This window comes from Olea europaea, unplaced genomic scaffold (genome assembly GCF_002742605.1).
Source record: "Olea europaea var. sylvestris unplaced genomic scaffold, O_europaea_v1 scaffold256, whole genome shotgun sequence".
Classification (NCBI taxonomy): domain Eukaryota; kingdom Viridiplantae; phylum Streptophyta; class Magnoliopsida; order Lamiales; family Oleaceae; genus Olea; species Olea europaea.
Genome location: NW_019243883.1, coordinates 44,964 through 69,487, shown reverse-complemented (window position 1 = coordinate 69,487; position 24,524 = coordinate 44,964). Strand labels below are relative to the sequence as shown.

The 24,524-nt window shown below is 34.0% G+C and overlaps 2 protein-coding genes across 3 annotated transcripts; both read right to left on the bottom strand.

Moving 5' to 3' along the window:
* Positions 1 to 1,719: 1,719 nt before the first annotated feature.
* Positions 1,720 to 9,823, bottom strand: LOC111382779. 2 transcript variants are annotated; one of them, XM_023006815.1, is made up of 8 exons: positions 8,836 to 9,823; positions 5,076 to 5,375; positions 4,721 to 4,846; positions 4,043 to 4,123; positions 3,637 to 3,694; positions 3,347 to 3,417; positions 2,790 to 2,855; positions 1,720 to 2,107 (listed from the first exon to the last, which is right to left on the bottom strand). In XM_023006815.1, the coding sequence occupies exons 1-5, from the start codon at positions 9,695 to 9,697 to the stop codon at positions 3,666 to 3,668; spliced, it is 1,398 nt and encodes a 465-aa protein (XP_022862583.1). In that variant the 5' UTR covers positions 9,698 to 9,823; the 3' UTR covers positions 1,720 to 2,107; positions 2,790 to 2,855; positions 3,347 to 3,417; positions 3,637 to 3,665. The 2 variants fall into 2 exon arrangements, with proteins under 2 accessions (XP_022862583.1, XP_022862584.1); XM_023006816.1 differs by lacking the exons at positions 1,720 to 2,107; positions 2,790 to 2,855 and having other exon boundaries at positions 3,353 to 3,417; positions 3,545 to 3,694.
* Positions 9,824 to 19,106: 9,283 nt separating this feature from the next.
* Positions 19,107 to 20,276, bottom strand: LOC111382804 (allene oxide cyclase, chloroplastic-like). Its single transcript, XM_023006844.1, has 3 exons — positions 19,970 to 20,276; positions 19,763 to 19,884; positions 19,107 to 19,680 (listed from the first exon to the last, which is right to left on the bottom strand). The coding sequence occupies exons 1-3, from the start codon at positions 20,193 to 20,195 to the stop codon at positions 19,279 to 19,281; spliced, it is 750 nt and encodes a 249-aa protein (XP_022862612.1). The 5' UTR covers positions 20,196 to 20,276; the 3' UTR covers positions 19,107 to 19,278.
* Between the last annotated feature and the right edge of the window lie 4,248 nt (positions 20,277 to 24,524).

Here is a 24,524-nt window from a genome sequence, read left to right as displayed (position 1 = left end):
TAATCAACTTTTTTAATCGAACGAAAGAGGAGCAATATAAGCCCTTACTTAATACTCCTTAAAATTTTAATATATTATTCTTTTCTTTTCAACCATACATTCTTTAACAAAATAATATTATATGTAAATAAAGAAAAATTTCTCTTCTTTTTTAACCATACATTCTTCAAAAAATACTATTTCATAATACATTTTACCAAAATTTCTCTTTATAATAGGGCTCAAACAAGGGCTAAGCTTTTGATAATACTCAATTAAGTTGATGGTAACTTGGACAATTCCAGATTATAAAAAAGTAAAATTTCATAAGTAAGACTTTAAGTATTACATATTTCAAAATCAAGAAAACAAATTTCAAATTTCAAAAATTAGCTTTTTATTAAATTTTATTATGATTTAATTAATTAATTAAATATATTTAAGTCACAAATATCACAACTTATTATGCAGTCACGAATTATCAAATTATCAATCACAAATTAACAACTTTTTAAATTACACATTATTTTTTAATTAAAATTTATCTTTTTCATTAGTCACATATTATTTATTGGTCACAGATTAACCAATTTTATAGTCACAGTCAACCAAATAATTTATGACAACTACCAACACTTACGACCACCATTTCCCCGCTATCTCCAGCACCACCACCATTATCGTCGTCACTATAATCACCACCAGCTCCTCCCGATAGCAACACCACCACCGCCATCACCTTCGCATCAATCAAAACACCACTACACACAACCCACCACAACCACATCACCACCACAATAACCACGACACCATCGCTAGAGCCACCACCATGCCTCCACTACCACATCAACAACACACACCATTACCACCACAACACCCAACCAATACGCCCGCATCACTGAGCACCTCGCCCACAGCCTAGACTAGCGCAACGACAACCAACAACAATCACCACAACAGAGCCGTTGCCACGATCACCAGAGCCAACGCCAACAAAATCGTCGCCACCACCATTAGAGCCAATGCAACAAAGCCACCACAACTAGATCTAAACACCACCTTACATTGCCAGGTGAGGGGGACGCCTCCATGACGTTGAGTTTTGCATGCAGCGCCGTCGTGCAGCACTGCAAATCACTCGTATCGGTGCAATTTTGCAACGTTGCAAAACAACCGAGGCACCACCACTGCGTGTCCACACTTCTTTTCTTTTTCCTACGATGACCGACATTTGAGATGGTAGATGGCCAACGACTACTTAGTAAACAAAGAGAATGGATACTAGGGGAGAGAAATTTAGGGTTTGGCTTAGTTTATTTAAATTATAAATTATGTTTAATTAATAAATTCAGATTTGTGAAATATTAAACACGGCATCTGATTTAAGAAATCTATTAAAATCTGTAATTTCCACTTATGATAAATCACAGAATTCATGTAAAATATTAAAAAGATTTCATTCTCTTAAGTACTTATTAAGAAAACTTCTCATTAATTTATACCTCAAGTACCACGTTTTCCAAGTCTATCAAAATCTTCTTCCACCTAAGTTCATTGCTGGCCACACTAATAATTACAATAGCCTGGCTCATCTAGTCTCCAAAGTCCAGGCGGACCAATCAATTCTCACGTAAACACGTGCACACACACCCCCACACCCTCGTTTGATAATCATTTCATAGGCAGGAAAACAAATCTCCCTTATCACATGAAAAAAATTCAAGTTTGAGATTACACACATAATCAATAACAAAGAGGCTAAAGAAAGCTTTATTGCTGATAATATTACTCATTAAACCAGGTAGCAGAAATACTAAGAAAAATTATGTGCATACAAACCATCCTGTGCCACGAGATATTGCAGCGAAGTTACACCTTGGGATATTAGGGAGACATGCAAATGAGTTCGATGAGAACATAAAATCAGTATAAGCAGAAAAGCACTACATCTGAGGGAAGTGTATAAAGCAGTGAACCAGCAAACAGGGCTTCCAAATTGCCACCAAGTTTCGTCCCAGCATTACCGAAGCCGGCCATGGAGCAGAAGAAGCTTGGTAAGTCACTGAGAAAATCTTGCTTAACAGTTGGACCATTCCATCATCCAGCAGACTGGATATCCTTAATAAAACTTCAGCAGATAAACACTCAACCTCGTAAGATTGCATCAATTTAAGAGAAAAAGCGAAGATGATACTCAAGCAGGGAAACGAGAGTAAGGAAAAGACAGGAGAGACATTGTATACCAATAAACAGACAAGCTCTTTTAACGAGAATCTCACATAATACCATTTCAGATACTTGGTCTATCATGACATAAAAAGCAAATCATAACCAGAGAATCATTTCCAAAATCTGAAGTCTAAATTCCTAAGATCTCGTCTTAAGAGGAGGAACTAAATCCATTAACAATCCTAATCCATCAACACTACAGCAGAATTCTCAAAATGGTAACAGCTGAAGGATCTATTGAATATTTATAGAAGGGCATTAAGTAAAAACCAAGATTGTATGCTTTCAACTATGAAATTCAGAAATTAAATTCAAGAAAAGGAGGGAATGGAGTAGCAATGACAATCATTTGACTTTTTCTGCAAATTTCAGAGGTCCTATAACAATGTCTTCCTTTGTTGCTATCACGTTTGCCTTTCGCCCTAACATTATGCATCACGCAACCAGATTTCCATCCAATCTAAGAATGTAAAATTAATCCCCACAAGGAGCAAAGGAACTGATTTTAAGAGTGAAATTTTGCTACTATGTTCAAATCTGGCTGTTTTTGAGAGCACAGATACGTTCATGATTATACTTACTTCAAGAGCTCAGCATCTTCGGACTGATATGCACCATTGGATATGGTAGACAACTGCAGCTCCAGACTAAACAAGAAGAGAAATGAAAAACAAAGAGATTAAAAGCATGTTAGGAAAGTGTTTATAAACAGTTAAAATTATGAATATATAGAAATGAGTGATGGAAAAATAAGTAGTACTTTTGGGTCCTTCAAAATGTGTGGCTTGAGCATTTATAAGCAGTTTATAAACATGAGCCAAATAAAGGCTAAGTGAAACAGTCCAAGACATCTAAATATCATGGCCTAAATGAATTGAATTATGAAGTGACCTAGGCTCAAAGAATTTGACAACTTTGGACTCTACTATGCCCCAGTTTGACTCTCTGTTTCTTATACTCATTTTCAACTACATATTCACCCAATAAAATATTTTGCTTGTAAATCCAAAACTTTTCCCAACTTTTTAATTACATATTCTCCAAAAAATTGCTATTCAAAATATCATTATCCTCCAATTTCTCTTTATAATGGCCATCAAACATAGGCTATATTGCGCATGTAGAAAAGAAAACTAGCCTTTTCCAACAAAACAAATGTGCTGGGATCCCATTCAAGTGGAAGAGATCAGCTACCCAATAAAACATGACCTGCAAAAAAATTGAAATCAAGAAAAGGAATGCCAGTCCAACCATCAATAAAGAAATCACTACTTGTATTCTAATGTTCTTTAAACCAAGAATCCTGTGACTATGAGGAATTTTGTTTGACACCCACCTAAATCTGGTGCAAACAAGATCTTGAACATCAGTGGGAGGAGCCTAAGAAGCTTCTGCATAACGATGAGGAAGATATAAACGACGACTTACCACTTTGAAGACAGAACCACTTGACAAGATCAGGAAATGGCATAAGCAAACATGCTTCCTGAAATAACAAACACAAAATTTGTCAAGAGAACAAAAAAGATAATGACTGAGACAGAATTAATAATCATTTTCAACTCCCCACCCACCCCCACCCCTTCCTTTCCCCCCACACTGGAGCACAGTTCCAACAAAATAGTTTCTCAACTAAGATAATTTGCAGTACGCAGATGTTTCTACACCACTAAACACTAAAAATGAGACAGAAATATTTTCCTTCTCTAAAAAAATAAAAAAGAGTAGATGTTACCAACCAAAATTGAAATAAAGAAGAAACAGGAATAGAGAAATTCAATATCGGTTCAAAATCCATGTCACATAAAGAAATGGTAGCTTATCCGCATCATACCTTCTCCAAGAATCAATATTGCATTTGCAGCCAAAGGTACCACTTCATGAATTTTTTCGCTGGTAAAAATTGCTTGTGTCACTAGCAAAAACATGAATTAAAATATGTATGAGTACATATAAGGGGCTCAGTTTCAATATTTAGTAGTCAATACCATAAATGGGTTGTGAAAAAAAAAAAAAAACTAAAGAATGCTTCTAGCTAAACTACACGAGATTTATTCATCATATATCACGGTAAAAAACTCCAGTTTCAGATATGAGAAGGCAATAAAATTCCACCTATTTGGAAGCCAATGCTGATTTACTAGGTAAAAAAGTCAAAATAATTGTGGAACTGTATGATGAACTCTTTCAGAAGCAAGTGTTGGGCAAAATAGTTTGACGGAGAACAAAGAACTAAGTTTCTGAATGCATGTTAGAAGCTACATGTGCAATTACTATTAATCAAACGACTAGCAACAAACAGAATGAGAAGGCATTTGCCGAATCCAGATTGTTGTGGCATTTGAAGTCCAGAATAATCATTATGCAGTTGTTATCTGATCATTCTGGTTAGAAACAATCAATGCATTAATTTTTTTACCTAAACATACCACCTTTTCATAATATTGATCACAAATGTGCATGAATGCCAGGAAAGGAAATCTGCAGACAGGGACATGAAGAAAATTGGAACCTGAGGTTTGGATGAGCTTTTCCTCGCTGTCTTTACTTTTCGTTTCATCAGTAGAAGTATCCATGCCAGACATTACCATCCGGTGTACAGTATGATGTCCATCTGATATCCAAACAGTTTGTTCGACTGCATATTGATGGCAAGAGGTATTTCAGTTGCTGGTTGTGATGCCATTATCAGAATTTCTTATTTTCTTATGAAGCTAAAGTCGGACGCAAAAAAATTGGAGAAAGTATATGGTCATATTGTTTGAGGTTATTGCCTATTTACAACGTCAATTAAATAAGATGTTTGATTATGCTTATGCACAATCTAATTCAGATTTAAGACTTCAAGAAAACAGAAGCAAGCATACCTGAAGGAACATCACGAAGAACCGCCAGCTTTATAACTTTCATCGTCTGAGTTAACTGTTTCATGTGACAAGCAGCTTCCAATCCACGGACAGAATAAGAGAGGCATAAAAGGTGTAGATCTCCAACAGAGTCTAAAATCAGGAATTTGTCTGCTGATAGTGCCTGCATGGATGTTGCCTTTGCTGATTTCCCATGCATCTTCACTGTTATTGAACTTTCAACATCATCTCTCTTGAAAGCCACAAAACATGCACCACTATCCCTAGAGTCTTGCCTAAGTTTTATGGACCTCAACTTTACTGCAAGTTACAACGCACAATCAGCAGCTGTAGAAATGGCAAAATAAACAGTTTCAGAGGCCTATTACAAAAACCTCATCCAATGAATAGTAGGTAAAATTCAGCCCTTGTTTGAGCCTCATTCTTTGGAAAAAATGCATTCTTAAACGATGCTTTGATATTATTTCAACCACACATTCTTCTATAAAATAATATTACATACAAATCCAAAACTTTTCCGCATTTTTAATTACGCATTTTCCATCAATATACTATTCAAAATGCATTTTTCCCTCCAAAATGGGGCTCAAACAAGGGCTCAGTCTAAAAACATCACAAATTTATTAGAAAACTACCAATTCTGCAATGAAGATAGAGTACTTAGCTGTAAATTAATAAGACATAGAATTCAGTGAAAGTATACAAACCAGCCAAGCGTAACAGCACCATTTCTAAGCTCTCAATATTCAACTCATATATAGAGCCCAGGAATTTATAGTGATTCACAAAATAATCAATCGTTAATCCAGATTTATTTATCCAGCAAAGAAACATTTTCCAAGTAATAGCAGCTTCACATCATTTAAGGAACAAGACGATCTAGAATACATGGCTATTCATAAAAATGAAAATTTCTGTCTCAACAAGTGGAGAATAATATTTATAGTAGGAACGATACAAAAGTACAAAGTTAGAATAAAATATCTAATCTATGGGGTTTATGACATCTTGATGTAACTTAGATAATAGGACTTCTCCATGAAAAGTTTATCATGACTTAACAGTGCATCGGTGAGTGAAGTATCACTTAAGTGAATCTCCTGTAAAGAAATAATAACAACAAAAACGAAATAACCAGAAAAAGGGACGAAAGAAAGGGCAAACAGAAATTAAGATCCTGTTTGGGCTCCATTATAATGAGATTTTGTAGGAAATGTGTTTTTGAAAAGTAATTTCTATGAAAAATGTGTTATTAAAAAATAAGGAAAAGTTTGGCTTTACATGTAACATTATTTTATGAGAGATGTATAGCTGAAAATGAGTTTTGAAAAAAAATGCATTTTTGGAAAATTGGAGGCCAAACAAGGGGCTAAAAATTGTCCTAGCTTTTTTTTCTTTCCTTCCGATCTAATAAACGAAACACATAACTAATAAAGCTATCCCATTTCTTTCCTTCTACCATGTGTTCCCTCATCGAAACAAAGATCGGACTATTAAACTCGCAAACTGGGTACTAATTGATAATGGGAGGATGAGATTAATACAACCATCTCAAAGAATGATCCATAATCAAGTTTGGAAAATAATCATAATTAAGGTTGCAAGAATTTTGCTCACTGATCACCCCTTATTTAGTAATCCATTCTGAAAGTTGAAATCTTTTAGTTAACCTATAGTTGTGTACGCGAGACCAAAAATATAAAAAGAAAAATTAGTACGTATAAAATTCAACCAAGATAGACCAACAATTTTACTTCGGTCCCATCCTCAAACACAACCTCCTTTAATAAAAATTGTCCTCCATTTTAGATATTAAAAGTTTCCTCTAAATTTCTCATATACCAAAACCATTTACATGAGTTAATTAAGAACACCACCACGTACAGGGGGCTGCGGCATGAGGCATACTTGATGTTCTCAATGAACCATTTTACTACAAAAATGGTAGTCAATGTTAAGTTACACATATCATAGCTTAAATCCCCTAGATAGGTTCATAACTCTAGTTTATGAAGACGGGATTCAAATTACATAATAGATTAGTTCAAGGACAAAGTTTCCAATGTTTCCAGAGCAAATCAAATCGGTTTGAATTACAAAGTAATATAGCTAGCACTAGAAGGACAAAGCGAACCAACTGCTACAAGGCCTCTACAACCAAGAAAGAGTAAATATGAATAAGGGATGACTTGGGCAGATTATTATATACATATATCGACTCTAAAACAATAACCAACCTTAGGGTTAAAAGTTTGAAAATAAACAACTAATAATTAATGCATGGGGCAGAAAATTTTGATTAAGTTAGATAAGGAACCCATAAGTTTTTTACTCTTCATGAATAATAATGACATCCAAAAAAATAGACTAAGAAGTTCTCATACCCCACAAATGTGGTATGGTATTAGACATAAATGATAGAATATATATATATATATATATATACACACACACACACACGAGCTCAACTTTCAAGGTATCAGCACGAAACAGCAATAATGGACGAATGACAAAATATAACATCAAAATTATAGTTTGCTTTCTCTCCTTTCTGTGCTATTAATTCTTTTTGGCATCTTCAGTTCTTGGCATTATATTGAAGCGTAGAGACTATGTTCTCAGTTGTTAATTTTCCATTCCATATACTCATAATTAGTACATGTATTGAGAAGTGTAAATACTTATCATGATGGATATTTATGTTTCTTTTGTAGATGTAACTACATTGAACGTGTCAAACCACATTAAACCTATGAACTAGTTAACAAAGTAACAAGTTCTCCAAGTACTATTTGCATGTGAGGGTAGTCAGTCAGGGACTTCCATGAAATAAAAAGGGGTCCCGCAAGATCGCGATCTAATCTTTCGTATTCCAGGGGCAGATAAGCCAATAAAAGACCCACTCGAACCCCCCAAACCCTCTCAGAGAAATGGAATCACAGTTTCGGATAGAGGAGGAAAATATGTGTGCTCAAGGTAAAAGGAAATTTAAAATTGCTTTTTATTTTTCAGGAGCATGTCCAACGTGCATTAGATTTTGCAATAAGCCAATAGCATTCCCAAGAATCATGACACAGAAAGACCTGATATAATAAATTAAAAACCCATCAATTTCATTCATTTTCGGGAAAACACTAGAATCTCCAAATCCAAGGGAGTTATGCAGTTATCTACGATCAAAGCAAATGCTGACAGATTCAAGTGAAGAAACAATCATAGGGTGCAACTGTCGTCCTTGTAGCCTAACAATAAATGGAATGAAAGGACAGCTACTAGCGGCTATAATGAAGCAAATATCCAACCATAACTTCTACGGCAAAGCTCGTATTATTATTTATAAGATATTCTACAGCAGATTGTGGCATGTCCCAGAATTAATTGTCTTTCCTTTCAGTTATCCAAATGGTATTTCTGCAGGCTACAAATACGAAACCTACATCTAATTTATTGGATCTAATGCTACTTCACTGGAATTTAAGAACATGTTTTTCACATAAACCATGACCAGAGTAAACATTGAAATGCACATTATTAAAAACTCTATCAATTCAAGCAAATACATTTTTAGATCACAAATGCAACTTATTGGGTTCAAAAAGTTCCTGGCCACAGGCCATAAATTTTGAGGCTTTGACAATATTTTAACCCCCCCCCCCAAAACCCAACCCAACCCGCACCACACACACACACAAAATTCGTCAAACAAGGAAAAAGCAGAAGACCAAGCATAGCAAAAACAAGGAATAATCCGAAAACTCACCACTATCAGAATGCTTCTCAGTCTTTCCACCCTTACTAGACACCAAATTCAAATCCTCCTCTGCAATTGGAACTTTTCCTCCACTACTATTTGCAAAACCGGTTGCGGCATCAACCCCATTAATCAACCCATTCTGCAAATTCAATCTTTTACAAACTCTCTTCTCCTTCCTCAACTTCCCTTTCACCAAAGGTCGCAGCGGAAAAACCCTAACCCCATTCTCTTCACCCAGAATCAAGTATCCCGACAGAACCCTCATTGTGAAAACCGGAAAACAACAATCAATCACCGCACACTTCATCAATTTCAAAACTCCTCCATCTCCATCGTCACCAACCATCCTCACAGCAAAAACCCATATCTTCAAATTCGAGACTGAATACATTGAAAACACATTAATCCCGCCAGACAACTTCACCGACACCCCATGATTGACCTTAAATACAACCCCAAACTTATTTTCATCAAAATCCAAGTCCCCATGACTGGAAAAAACTCTAATTCTACTAAACCGGTCGTTGGGTTTCCGTAGGAGATAGAATCGAAAGAGGGTGTCAGCCGAGGGGCGGAGGAGAGGGGAGGAGGTGAGGAAGAGAGTGGCGGTCGAATTAGCAGTTTGGAGGTGGAAAAAGGTAGCGGAAGATGTAGGAGACGGAACTAGAATTTGGGATGAGGGAGGAATGGAGGAAAGAGAAAGCGGCGAAATAGAAGAGTAGAGAGAGAAAGAGGAATCGGAATGGCGTAGGGCGAGGGATTTGGAATGGGGATCATAGAACAGGGAGGTGATGCGGGGGGATAGTGTATAGATGGGTTTTGGTATGCTGAGCTGCCGGGCTTCGAATTCCGGCGATTGTGATGACATAATAACCGGTGCCAGAATCAAAATTACACCGGTGGAGAGATTAGGGATTTCAAGTTACAACTGTGTGTTTCTGTGTGAGAGAGAGATTCAAGTTTGAAGAAGAGGAGACGTGTGTTTGAAAAAGTTTACATCGGTACATATAACTGTTTGGACAGTGAGTTCGTTAAGAATTAAGGATTAAACTTATGTTTCATCAAATTTCGAGTTAAAATAGGATAAAATGTCTTAAAAAATTATTTCGAGTTCAAATAAAACTCGTATTGACTAATAAGCCTGAATATAATTTTAATCTTTCAATCAAGTGTATTTCTCATTAGAAATATTTTAGTGTCTCCTGAAAATTCAGGTACTAAGCATCATTAGCGGGAACAATACCGATGAATCGACATGACTGTCCGTGCTAACTTTGCCAAAATTTAAAGGTTGGAAAATTTGCTGGCTGCTTGAGCCGCAAGTGAACGGTTTGCGCCCCCCCCCCCCCCCTTTTTTTTTTTCCCCCCCCCCCCCCCCTCCTTTTGTTTTTGTTTGAAGAATTGTGATAAAGAATTGGAAGGATCATCAACGAAGATCTCAACAAAGAGGGCGAAAAGAGAATAGAGGAAGAGTTTGAGGGAGGAGAGAGTGAGGAATGGAGAAGAGGATTTGACAAATATAAAGTAAAACCATGGCTCTCCCGTGTTGAGCTGCAATAGCAATGGAACCATGGCTTCTCGTTTTGCTGTTGTCGACAACTTCACCTCACCAATTCTTCTTCAAAAGACCAAACATAGAAAGAAAGTTTTGTTTACCATTGAATTGAAGCATGTAAGGAATATCCAAAAGACCAACTGGAAGATCATTTTATTCAAACAAGAAAAACGTGAACAAAGAAGCTAATGACTACTTTACTTAATAAATAAAACAAGATAATAATGTATAAACAATGATCATTTTGGGAATGCAAGTCATTAATAGCATACAGAGATAATTTTTCTCGTCAAGGGCATGGATAGAGGGCAACGTTGAATTTTAGACGAGAGCAGTCCAAGCTCAATTAAATTTTCATATGTATATGATTTTTACGTTTTAGTACATTTATATATTGACTGAAGATTTTTTAATATTATTTAATTAAATACTGATAAACAATCCGACACGGCTAAGCACTAGTGGTATTACATTTTATTATTCATTTTGATTGGACCATATTATTTGCAACATTTTTGAAATTTCCTTTTTTCAATATCGTTGGTGTTTATTGATCATGAATCACACTAGAAAAATTTAATGGTGAGAATGGCTTAATTTTGGCACTCAAAGATCTTGATAAGATGTTCACATAATACGTGATTTTTGAAAAAGAAAACGGGCTTGATGGGTTCTCATCTTAAAATTGTGTAATGGGCATTAGGATCTAAATAATGTATATAGTTACAATAATAAAATAATAATAATAATAACTACTCCTTCCATCCCACAAAGATTGACTTATTTCCATTTTCATTAGGTTAAGAAAATTTAGTAAGAACAATTCTCCCATGGTCCGGAAGATATTATTACTCTAGGCAATACCATGATAGCGCCAGAAGATACAGGGAAAAAAAATAATAATAAAATAAAATAAAAAATTCACTTTTGATAAAAAAGAGATGTATTTTAAAATGCTACTCCAGAAAAGTCAAGATGGAATGTTAGCAAGAGAAGTCATTTCAAAAGTTACCAACTCTTTTTCTATATCCACCAGATTAGTTTCTTGCATGACACAAATTGTTTTACTATTACAAGTGGTGACCTACCAATTTTATCTTCATAGCTTGTGAAAAAGGTTGGTCTCAAGAGAATTGAAATAGATTCATAATGAATGAAAGATATCCCTTTTCGTCGTCGAACATATATAAAATCCTTGTCAAAGGCTTTAGATGTGCAAAAATCAGTGTTCATAAAATAATCAAAGAACGATATATTTTGCCGTACTCAAATCTTGTGAAACCATATTTGACATAATACAAGAAGAAAGCAATGATGGAGTTGTTCTAGTCAATTATCGACGAAGGTGCACTGGCATGTAAACCTTTGTCCGTCAACATGCAAAATCAAATTTATATAGATGAAAAGTGATTTTATATGTCTATGACATCACAAAAGTATTATCTTTATCCTATTGAAATGGAGCCATTTCACACATGCAAAAGTAAAATATTTATTGCGAAGCTTATGTTTTTTGCCATTGTTGCTCGTTTACGGTTTAACGCTACTTCTAGTAAAGAATTTATTGGAAAAATTGGAATATGGTCATTTGTGTGGAAAAGTAAACACCATAAAGTGGAGAGTTAGGAGACAAAAGTCAATTTTGTCGATTACTAAAGATGTTATTTGATCAAGTTCAATCGAAAAATTGTTTCCTTCAGTCAAAGAAAAGTGCCATGTTCTAATTCTAGGATCGTCTTCATTCAAAAAGATAATGCAAAGTCATATTTAGATTTCAAGTTCGTAGAAGCTGGAAGAAAATTTGCATTCGACATTCGTTTATTTTGTCAATTCGTGAACAGTCTCCATATGAATGTCGTGGATTTTAGTTTCTTTAGAGCTATTAATTCACATCAACATCAAGAGGCTTCTACTAAAATTGATGAATTTGTTTCAGCTGTGGAGGGCTTTTCACATATTCCCACGTGAACATAATATTACAATCTAATTCCAGCAAAGTTGATATTCTTGAGCTCCAGAACTTGGTTAAAAAATTCCAATAAGAAAATTAAAACTTGGGTAGAAGAGAAACATGTTAATATTCTTGAGTTACGGAAATGTAATTATTTTCTACTATTGGAGCTTTTAAAACGAGCAATGGTCTCATCGATTTATTCAAGTTATAACCCCTTGTGTTAATTATTCTAGGAGTATCTTTAGAAATAGAGTAATGATATTTGCAATTGTTCACTGTTATAGTCGTCCTATGTGCATACATATGACGGTTAGTAGTTTGATACATTAATGTGGTAATTTTTTATTACCTTATGCAATAAATCACTAACCGCTATGTGTATGCCACATAGAGGGACTGTGGTAGTGAGCGACTACAAATAGTATTATTCTCTAAATATTGTGGGAATATGAATGGTCTTTTAGCTTCTGGCCCATAGTTTAAGACAACAATAATGATGCTGAGGCATTTTTATACTCCAAATATATTTGATTAAATATCATAGAAGATAGAATGTGCATGTATGGACATTTTATTTATTATTTCTATTACAATTGAATAATGATATTTCGGTGTTATTGATAACAAGACACATTAAATATGGATATATTGAAAAATGAAGAATTCAATTATTCCCTCAACGAGGAAAGTGGACTATAATTCGGGACAGATATACAGAGGTACTTCCACACACCTAATTTAATTTGATTGAATATTACAATACTATAAATAATGAAAAAAAAATCAATGACAATGCAAATTGAATGTGAAAAGACTATTATCATTTAAGAATTATTCTGTAGGTACCTAAGGGGGCACATAAGGGTGTCCAAAATTAACACTCGACACCCCTCCAAAAAACTATTATCATTTAAGAATTATTCTATAGGTACATAAGGGGGCACATAAGAGTGTCCATTTTTGGACACCCGGCACCCGCTATTGGAGGGGCACCTGCGGTAAATTTAATGAATGAATTACCTCTCGACGATTTTGAATCGGATCAATATCATGAATAATAATATCTGAGCTATCAAATCAATTTGTCGTCGAGACTTGAATAGTATAACATATGAAGTTCTTTTATCCAAACCGAATCCAAACTTGGATTCCTGACCTAATCAATTCAAAATTCCTTTATTTATCATTTGTTTCCCTTCATTTTTCTATAACCTACCTTACATCTTCCTTGTACAATCATCTAATGAAGTATCATCAGATTGTCCTTGCATTTTGATTAGTAACATAGCTACAAACCCAAATAAACAAGAAGAGCGAAATGCAAAAAAAGAAAAAGAAAAAAAAAAGGTTAAGTTCTAAACTCCTTGTGATTTTTTGGAAGACAAAGACAAAGAAATTTGATAAAGATGATGCTGGTATAAAAGATCTAATATCACTATTTTAGAGTTTGTTTTTTCTTCGATGGGACCTTAAAAAAATGGAAAATAGGAAAGAAAAAAAGTCTCTTTGCTTTGGATATTGCACAGGCACCCCCGGGTGTCCATTTTGGACACCCTTATTTGCCCCCTTATGTGCCCATAGAATAATTCTTGAATGATAATAGTTTTCACATTCAATTTGCATTGATACTGATATTTTCATTATTTATAGTTTGTGAATAACTCATCATTTAATAGTTTGTGTATTGAATTGTATTTGTGGTATGAAAAACTAATTAATAAAAAACCATTAAAAGTTTTAATGACTTGTAGGGGTGTTTGTTTCGTACCATAGGAATACATTTCATTACGATAAGTTGGTCAAAGGTCAAATTAGAGTTGTTTGACATAGGTTTCTTTAAAATTATTTTCGATTATAATATTTGTAGAATTTAAAAAAAAAATTATTACTTTTTAATTATATGTGTTGGGAACTAAGGAGGCTATATGACACAATATGAAATATATAATCCCACAAAAAAAAGGGTTAAAGGCAAGAAATAGATTGGCCGAAGAATATAATATTTTATTCAACAATCAATAGAGAAAATAATATTGTTATAGTAATCCCTAAATTAAATGAAGAGTCTACTATTTATGAAGAATATGTCAAAACCCTAGAAATAACCTAAAAAATGAAAATTAGGTCAGAACATGCGTGTAAACAAAAAAGGAAAAATCTTCTCATGGCGTTGTCGCTTGAGCGAGAGCTAGGCAATAGCTTTCTACTCCAAAAGTTCGCCTATTACTCAAGCGGTAAGCTGGCGACTGTCAACGCCGAAAATTTGACTTTTTTTCACTTGGACCCTATTTTTACATCTTCAAGCGCAACACTCCAAATCACTCAATCCTAGATCGAATTTGGATCATAAATCTAACCATACGTTGTTCAATAAATTCAATTATTACTTCAAAAAGTACGTCTCACTAAAAAAAAAAAAAAAAGTGAGAAACGTGTATCCATCAAATAAATCAAGAGGAATTTTCATAAATGTTACTAAATTTGAAAATGCAAAAAAAAATTTCATTTGCACTAAATTTGGTCAAAAATGTCACTTTTTGGGTGTAAAAGACCCATATTATACTTAGTGACATCTTTTTAGAAGCATTTAATGCTTGATTTGAAAGTCATTAATGTTGTGACGTGATGATTTGTTTTGTATATTATAAATATTAGAAATATGATTATTATATTGGATAATATGAATTTTGGTAAAAAAAAACGAATTTGGAAAAAAACACACATAACTTCTTACCATTCACAAACTCTAACTTCTAACTTCTTATCCATCTTCTTCATTTCATTATAACGAAAACCTTACTATTAAATTCATCATCCATTTTTCAGAGGTTAGCTATTAGAAATTATTTATATTTTCATCTTATAGCTTACTATTTTAAACGTTAAATAAAATATAGTCATATTTATTTGAAATTTTTGAAACTCTTATTCATTGATTTGTTTAATTCTTGATATATTTTTGAAGGAAAAAGATATCAACATCCTTTAGAAAATGTTAAGGATTCCATAATTAATTAACTATTAAGTTATTCCTTGTTTATTTTTGGGAAGATGTTGTGATGTTACTGTTGAGAATTGATTATCACCATTAATGTTTTGAATGATTTATTTCAAGGTACCAAATACATGTTTTTACATTTCCAGACAATTTCGACAATTCAACTATTGAATTCGACATTTTGAAACCGTCATATTAGACATTTTCACTGTCGAACTCGACATTTAGAAACTATCGGGATAAATAATTTAACTGTTAGGATTCAACTATTCATTTCACCTTTTGTTATTTAATGGATTTAAATCTTCAAAAGTGTTACTTTCATACTATTAAATGTCGACATATAGATTGTGTAGAGTTCTTACCCTTGCAATATCTAGTAATCATTTGAGATTCATCATGCCACATGGAGAAAAGTTTGTTTATGTGGATGACAAATGGAAGTAGAGAATGGACAAAACCACTTTCGTTTTAGTTCCGACAAGTATTACCCTATGCACTCGTTATGGTAGAGTTGACCATAATCGAACCACGTATTCCAACCCTATTCTAACACAACTCATGTAAATAGGCTTGATATCTAAAAATAGCTGATTTTGTATTCTGAATGTTCCCCTGATAGCGTTGTACATTCTGAAATTATATCATCATTATCATTTTATTACTGTTTGTAGACATTAGTCGTGTTTAAATTCACAAGCAAAATAATTACATAGATAAAAATTGCATACCATCTGACAGAAGGATTGTATAATTCTCAAAAGATGGTTGCAAAGTAGAAATTTTGACTACAAAAATATATATAAGGAACATGTTGTTCCCGAACACATTGTCAACTTACATTATTATTAGCATTTTTTATTATCATTTACAGACATTGCACAATATCCTGACAGTTAAACTATCGGTCCCAATAGAAGGTTTCTGTCATTTTCGACAGTTGGTTGCAAGCAGAAAATGTAACTATAAATAAGATGCATAAGAGATAAGTTGTTGCAGAACATTTGGTAAAGGCGTTACTATATTTATTCCTGACAAAATTATAATATATAACTCAACAAATTTTCTCGTCCTAATTGAACAATCCAACAAATACGAGAAACGATAAATGATAAAATGTGTAACCATATGTGGATGTAACCACCAAATCATGTTTATAACCACATTCTTGGAAGGGAGCAAAATGAGATCATTTAGTACACAAATCAATTATAATGTAGTATTAACAAATTTTGTCACGTTATTTCTTTACTCTTTTTCTCCTCTCTTTGGTGTATGGAGTTCTAGTAAATGCTGCAAAAAATCGAATATGTGTCGATTATTGCCTTTTTGTGTTAATAAAATCATTACTTTCGATGGGTATGGTAGTCGCATCCATCGTGCTACAAGCTGAGGCAACTTTCTTGTTGTCTGGGCATGACACTTGAAGCTCTATGGCTCCTCCATCTATTTGAAAACAACGTTTGCAACACTAACCGACATGAGTTCATTATTTCTTGTTTGCAAATTACGGAATAAGATAAGAGTATTTAAAATTTTGAATTCTTCATAATTAACGCACGTACCGTTCACCTCTTGGTTTTCACTAGGCAATGAACCCTCATGATTATCCGAGCACGGGTTAATGCCTCCTCCATCTAATTGAAAATAACAATTACAATACTAATGGACATTAATTCAATATTTATAGTTTGCACATTACGAAATAAGATGAGTATATTTAAAATTTTGAGTTCTTCAGATGTTAATGCTAAACACACGTATAAGAAAAAAAAACTATAATGTTCAAGAAATACTGCATTTAATTCTTGAGAATGACAATTTATATCGAAAGATGACTCATCTGTCAAGAATAACTGAAACGAACTGTCGGGAACGACAATTTATCGCAACGGATAAGTCACATAACTGATCTTTCAAGAAGTTCTCGTGTGTCGAGAATTTATAACTGTACAGACTTTAATTGTGACAAATTAAGCATTTCGCTTGGAAAATTCGATACCCGTGCCTAACTTAGAAAAATATAATAAATAAGATAGTTTAATCGATTGAAAAAACGAATATATTCGAAACCTTACCTAAGATATTCTGCCTCCTTCTGTATTGACGTAATAAACGGGATCCCAACATAAGAATTTGCATTCCATATGGTTTTCAAAGAATCAAGAGAGGAACCACAAAAAAGAAGAAATGAGAAATGAGAAATTTTGCAAAGAAATGTATTAAAGAGAGAAAAATGAATGAGTTAAGAATTATTGTAAGGACTTTGAAGTGCAATTGTGAGGTGATTGATTGTCATATTTTCTCCACTTTTTGTACATTTTTTTATATTGTCAACTCAAGGATGTGTTGGGTATTTGAATTTTTAAGAGGGGCGAAAATGTTCAAAATTGAAATTTTGCTAAGACTTTAAAAAAATAACAATTTTGTAAATATAAAGTCAAAAGTTAATTATTTTGATAATTTCCTCGTAGATAAAGCAATTGACGTTGGTGGATGGGATAATCATTGAATAGCTCTTCTAGTGGAGCAAGTTGCATAGTGGAGTTGAAATTGTGTCGGGAGGGGTCACATGTTTACTGATCCAACAAAAATAACATGATATATAAACACATGGGACAACAAGATTGAAAGTATGTTCCGCTCACCCAACATAAAAAGAACATCAAGTTTAATAAAAAATTGTTTTCCAGTAAATTTTAATAAAAAATTAATGAAATTTATTGTCGAACTTTTGATGAAAATTTTATACGTTTCTTTACAATTAATTATTAATTTTTCTTAAATTTTTATCAACTTTTTAACTAAACCAAAACGGAGACTAAAAATTCGATTGGTCATGCTCTAGACTAGTATATACAGGTATCGGGATGAAAGGAAAGGGATTGTTTGACATACCTTTTTATTAAAGTTTTAGCACAATTGGGTAAAGTTGATGAAAAATATTATTAAAATTTTAATAAAAATCTTGAATCACATTAAATATCTGATTAAAGTTAATTGTTGATTTTGATATCAAACTATACAATTTTTTTTTGGAACTTTTCCAAAAAAGCACAAAATGTACTGTTTGAGTACTATTTTTGAAGAAAATGTATTTTGAAATAATAATTTTTTTAGAAAATATGTGCTTAAAAACTTTTGAAAAATGTATCATAAAATTTTTACTTGTTTTGATAACACGATGAAAGTTAATTTCAAAAGCGATATACTTTTCATGTACAGTTCATTTGCCGACTATAAAGCTTTTAGGGTCCATTTGATTGTAAAAATGTAATTTTGATGGAGAGAAAACGAATTTTAGGAAATTGAATTGTCTAAAACTTGTTTTACTGAAAATTGTCAATTAAATGTGCTTGATTGATATAATTTTCTATCTAAAAAATATTAAAATTTTGAATTATTTGATTTTCGTTTGGCTTTATTTTCCATGAAAATTATTAATTAAAGGGATAAAATTTGTTACAATTGAAGATAAAATTTGAATAAATTGAATAAAAAAAAACCCATCAAATACATGGGAAAACCAATTCCTCAAAAAGGTGGAAAAGGGTGGAAAATGGGGTGTTGCCAAAAAAATTTGACCAATCAAATATGCGAAAAGGAGGAAAATGAAATTTAATTTTCTACGTCCATGGGAATTTTGTGTAATCGGCCTTAGATTTAGATAATTTTTTAAAAATGTTTTGTTTATTTAGAAGATTTTATTAAAAAAGCTGGGTATAGCTCTTCTATAAAAAATAAAAAAGGCAAAAGCAGGAATCATCGAATCATTGCAAAATGTTATTCCAAAATTTCACCACCATCAGATAAAGCTTTCCTCATAGAGAAAATAGTTAATTATCATCTTTCACAAAAAAAGAAAAAAGAAAAAAAAAAGGTGAATTTATTACACAAACAAACATGGCCTAACATTATTGCACCGTCCTCGTTAATCATCAACTAATCAGTGAAATTTGGGACGGTAGCGCCGGGCTCGCAGGCCTTGGCAGCCGCCGTGGGCTCCACCGCGGGCGACGGAACAACCGGCTTACCCAGTAACTCTGCCGGCAGATCCGGTATGCCCTTCAGATAAAAGGTGTAGAACAATTTGAAAGGAAAAATAATCTGCTGCAGCTTTACTTGTCCATACACCCCTTCGAATATTCCCGAACCACCAGTCACAGCCAGATAGGTGTCCTCGTAGGTCAAGTAGGGTCCCTGGACCGCTATTTGACCATAATCGCCGAAGTAGAAACTGTAGATCGCCTCGTACCGGTCACCCTTCTTCTCCGGCTCGTTCTTGATCAGAACGCATATTCCGGCAGTTATTCCTGCTCGTTTCTGCAGGTCTCCGGTATATACCTGTTGTACAACAAAGATTTGCTCATAATTCTTGCTTAAACTAACAAATTAAGTAGATTTTTACACTTAGAAGTAATAAAACCTTATTGCTGAAAGGCACAAGGTCGCCAAGGGTATTGACAGTTTTTTGACTCAGTCGAAGATAAGCAGGGCTGCCGCGATCTCTCTCGTTGATCTCATACACGTGCAGTTCTTGAATCTTAGCTGAAACCCAGTAAAAAAAGAGGTAAAAAATCAATGATCATACAGAGATGGAACTGAATTAAATCATAATTAGAGGATCTTGAACCTGCTGATGGGTCGGTTTGGCTCTTGCATGAGAATGATCTTCTAGCGGATGAACTGCCGGCAACGGCGGCGGCGGAGTTGGAAAGTTTAAGGGTTTGAGATAAAAGAGGGTTTGTTTGCTTAAACGAAAGCAGCTTTTGAGCCAGTGAAGTGGCGGCAGCGGTGGAGGTAACTGGTGGCTTGACGGACGAAGGCCTGAAAATAGCATAGGCTGATGCAGTAGCCATTCTTTATAGTAAAAAGCTTGTATCTTTAGCAAATGAGGCTGAAAAAGGTGGTCTTAGTGAGAACTTTATGAATATGCGACAGTAGTGATGGGATATCGATTATAGAGATTTTGTGTGTATATATACACACATTTTTGTCCGTCAAATGCCCCGCACTAATATTTTAATTTCACTGTAAACATAAAGCATTCCTCACATTATTCAGCCCATTTGATAGTAATTTTTCACCTCAAAAATTTAAGTTTTTGACCGTTATTTTATTATTTTAACTGTCATTTTTGACTTTTTCATTCACAAATGGAATCCACTTTTTCTCTAACTGTCAAAAATTAATTCTCATAATCACTATCGAACAAGAGTTTTTAGAGAAATTTTGAAAAGTTAAAAATTTATTCTGAAACTAAACTTTGAATACGTTTGAAAAATGTTTTGAAAGTATTTTATTTGGTTATGCGAGTTAGAAAATGTGATTTTCATGTGGGATAATGAACGAGGAGTAAATGGACGGTGTGGGTGTGCATGTTTTTTAGGGGGCAAAAATTGTACAATTGGTTCCTCCCTTATTGTCATAGTAGCTATTTGAATCTTCAACGTTTTAAAATAAGCAAATTATTTTCCAGTCTTTCATTATAATTGCTTTGCATTATAGGTCTCTAGGGATATAATCATTCAAATTTAAGTTAAATCTTCATATAATTTTCGAACGTCCAACTTTATTAAACTAGATTTTGCACCCTAAACTTAGATGATGTTCAAAAATTATACGTGAGGTATTTCTTGATGATGGTCACATGACAATTTTCCGAATGTTTAAGCCCCGTTTGGTAACAATTTTTCACCCTAAAAAATTAATTTTTTTTTATCATTATTTCACTATTTCAGCTGTCATTTTTAACTTTTTTACTCACAAATGGGATTTACTTTTCTTTCTGACGATCAAAAAATTAATTCTCATAATTACTATTGAATAGACCCTAAATGACTTCTATTATTGGAGACTGATTATGCAAACACTTTCAGATGAATTTGCTTCTATTGAAAAGTTGAGGATCAACTCAATAATGAAATTAATTGCATAAGGACCAACCATGGGTCTGGCCGTAGGAGTAGGCGTGCGGTGTGCAGATTATGGACTGTGCTCTTTGGGTCAAAGAACACTTTCGAAAAGTCAATATAGTACACAAGTTTTCAGTCACGTGGTTTGGGTCTATTGAAAAATATGAACAGCCGGCCAAACTAGTAAGATGTTCTTTTTTATTTTCTTAACTTTGTGTGTGAAATTGTGTGTGTTGGTGATGTTCTTTTCTCACCTTCGGTTTGTCGATAAGATGTTTACACTTGTTTCGATTATTAATTTAGGAATAAATTGGAATGAAACTTCTATATATTCGACAGGGTTTTTTATATAACTGTTGACATTTCTTTTTAACTGTAAAATTTAATTAGATGACGTCAAAGGTATGAGATAGTTTGTGTCCATGAAGGAAATAACTCGATCATGCTTATTTAATCAACAAGTATGGTCTCAACTGTTGGAAAAAATGGTTATGAAATGGGTCAACTTTGAACCCAAATTTCAGTAGGACCCACCTTTTAATTAATACAGGACCTAGCATATTCACGTTCTACTCCGCGAAATGATTAACGTGATATATTTATTTATCGAAAACCATTTAAAATTAAATGAAATATTAAGTGTTAAAGTAACCCACATAAACTAAATATTATGAAAGAATTTGATTTTTCAAACACTTATCCCACATAGGAAAGTTAGGAAACTTTGATGTGGTTTATAAGGTGGAAGTTTGGAATTGGGTTTGGGCCCCAAGGGATACCAATAGTTTTTAGAAGGGGGAAGACCTATATCTTATTGGGTTCGGTCATAAATCCACACGTGCGCGCGCCGCCGTCCAACCGACCTTCCGGCCGGCCGGCCGGCACGGCACAAGTCCGGTTCGGTGCGGGTGGACCTTTGCACTATATTAACTTTTTGGACAAAATTTATTTAAAAATTTGGACCAAATTGTAAATAATCAAATTTTTGGGTACATTATGAAATTTAAATTTTGACTTATTCCGAATATTTTATTTTCTTTTAACAGTCGTCTGTTTACCGACCAAACAGTCGACTGTTAACCGACTTAACAGATGTTACTTTAAAAACAACATGTCTGTTCGAATTTTAAGGTTTGTCTGAAAGGTGATGACTATTCGAATGACCACGAACAAGTCTATAAATAGCCAACCTCTCTACCAGAAAATTTCCACCATTTTCATTACAAACTTTCTGTGCTTTGAATCTCATTCCATCTTTCTCGTTCTGATATTGTCTCGAAGTAAAACACACTTCGTTGAGTTCGTTGGAACTCCTGCAGATTGCAGTGCTGCTGTCGTAGGAGACGAAAATTCTGGGAAACGATTGCTGGACGCCTTTAACACCATTGAAGGTAGCAAATTCGTTTTAAGGAATCATCGTGAAGTCGGTGGGCTCGAATTACTTTTTACATCTTCTTGATCAATTCTTTACATTCAGGTGATTCTGTCGGATTGGTTTCGAAGGAATAACGTCAAACTCTAGAAACAACAATCTTAAAACGAATTTGTATTATTATTTTGTTTCTGTTTTTACTCCTTCTTATCTTTGATCTTCTGATTGTGTTTCAGAAATGGCAACTTCTGGTACCACACTCCCGAATACGACCGGGGAAAAATCAAAAAAGTTTAATGGGTCAGATTTCAAGCGTTGGCAACAAAAAATATTTTTTTATCTGACAACGTTAAATCTGGCTAAATTTCTCAAAGAAGACGCGCCTTCATATACCGAGCAAGACAGTGATGCTGAAAAATTGGCTGCGATTGATGCATGGAAGCATTCTGATTTCTTGTGCAGAAATTATGTACTTAATGGACTGGATAACACATTATATAATGTGTATTGCAATGCTAAGTCCGCAAAAGAACTATGGGAATCTTTGGACACAAAGTACAAAATCGAAGATGTTGGCACAAAGAAATTCATTGTCGGTCTTTTTTGGACTATAAAATGGTTGACAACAAAACTGTCATATCCCAAGTTCAAGAACTTCAAATCATACTTAGCGACATCCATGCCGAATGAATGAAACTAAGTGAATCATTCCAAGTCGCTGCGCTGATTTAGAAATTACCACCTTCATGGAAGGATTTCAAGAATTACCTAAAGCACAAGCGGAAGGAAATGAAACTTGAAGATATCATTGTCCGATTGAGAATAGAAAAAGATAATCGCAAAACTGAAAAAAGGAATGGTGCATCTCATTCGATGGAATCAAAAGCCAACATCGTAGAAGGAGGCTTCAAGACTAGCAAAAAGAGGAAGCACAATGGGGAAGGACAAATTGGTTCTTCAAAAACTACTAAAAAGTTCAAAAGCAACTGTTACAATCGTGGCAAGGCAGGACATCGATCCAAGGATTGTCGAAAGCCAAAGAATGTGAAGGGAAAAGCTCACAAGGCCAATGTAACAGAACATGAGAACCTCACTGATAAGGTACAAGACATGAATCTTTCTGCGGTCGTCTCTGAATGCAACTTAATTGGAAACACTAAGGAGTGGTGGGTGGATACTGGAGCTACTCGTCACATATGCTCAAACCGCAGGATGATCTCTACCTACAAAGCAATGGATCATGATGAACATCTCTACATGGAAAACTCGTCATCTTCCAAGGTAGAAGGACATGGGAAGATAGTGCTGAAAATGAGAAGTGGAAAAGAGCTCACTCTGAATGATGTTCTTCATGTGCCCGATATTAGGAAAAACTTGGTATCTGGTTCTGTACTAAGTAAGCACGGGTTTAAACTAGTAATTGTCTCGGACAAATTTGTACTCTCAAAGAATGAAATATTTGTAGGAAATGGCTACCTGAATGAGGGGCTCTTTAAGTTGAATGTACTGACTGTTGTACCTCCAAATATGAATAAGAATACTTCTTCTTCTTACTCATTTAACATTTGGCATAAACGATTAGGACATACAAATTATAACACTTTGCGTAAACTAATCAAATTAGATTTATTACCAAAGTGTGATTTAAATCCTAATCACAAATGCGATATATGTGTAGAAGCCAAAATGTCACGTTTACCCTTTCGTTCTGTCGAAAGAAGTACCGAACCCCTAGATTTAATTCACACCGACATATGTGATTTAAAATTTGTTCAAACTAGGGGAGGTAATAAATATTTTATCACTTTTATTGATGATTGTACTCGATATTCCTATGTGTATTTGCTCAAAAGCAAAGACGAAGCAATTGAAGTGTTTAAACACTACAAGTTAGAAGTTGA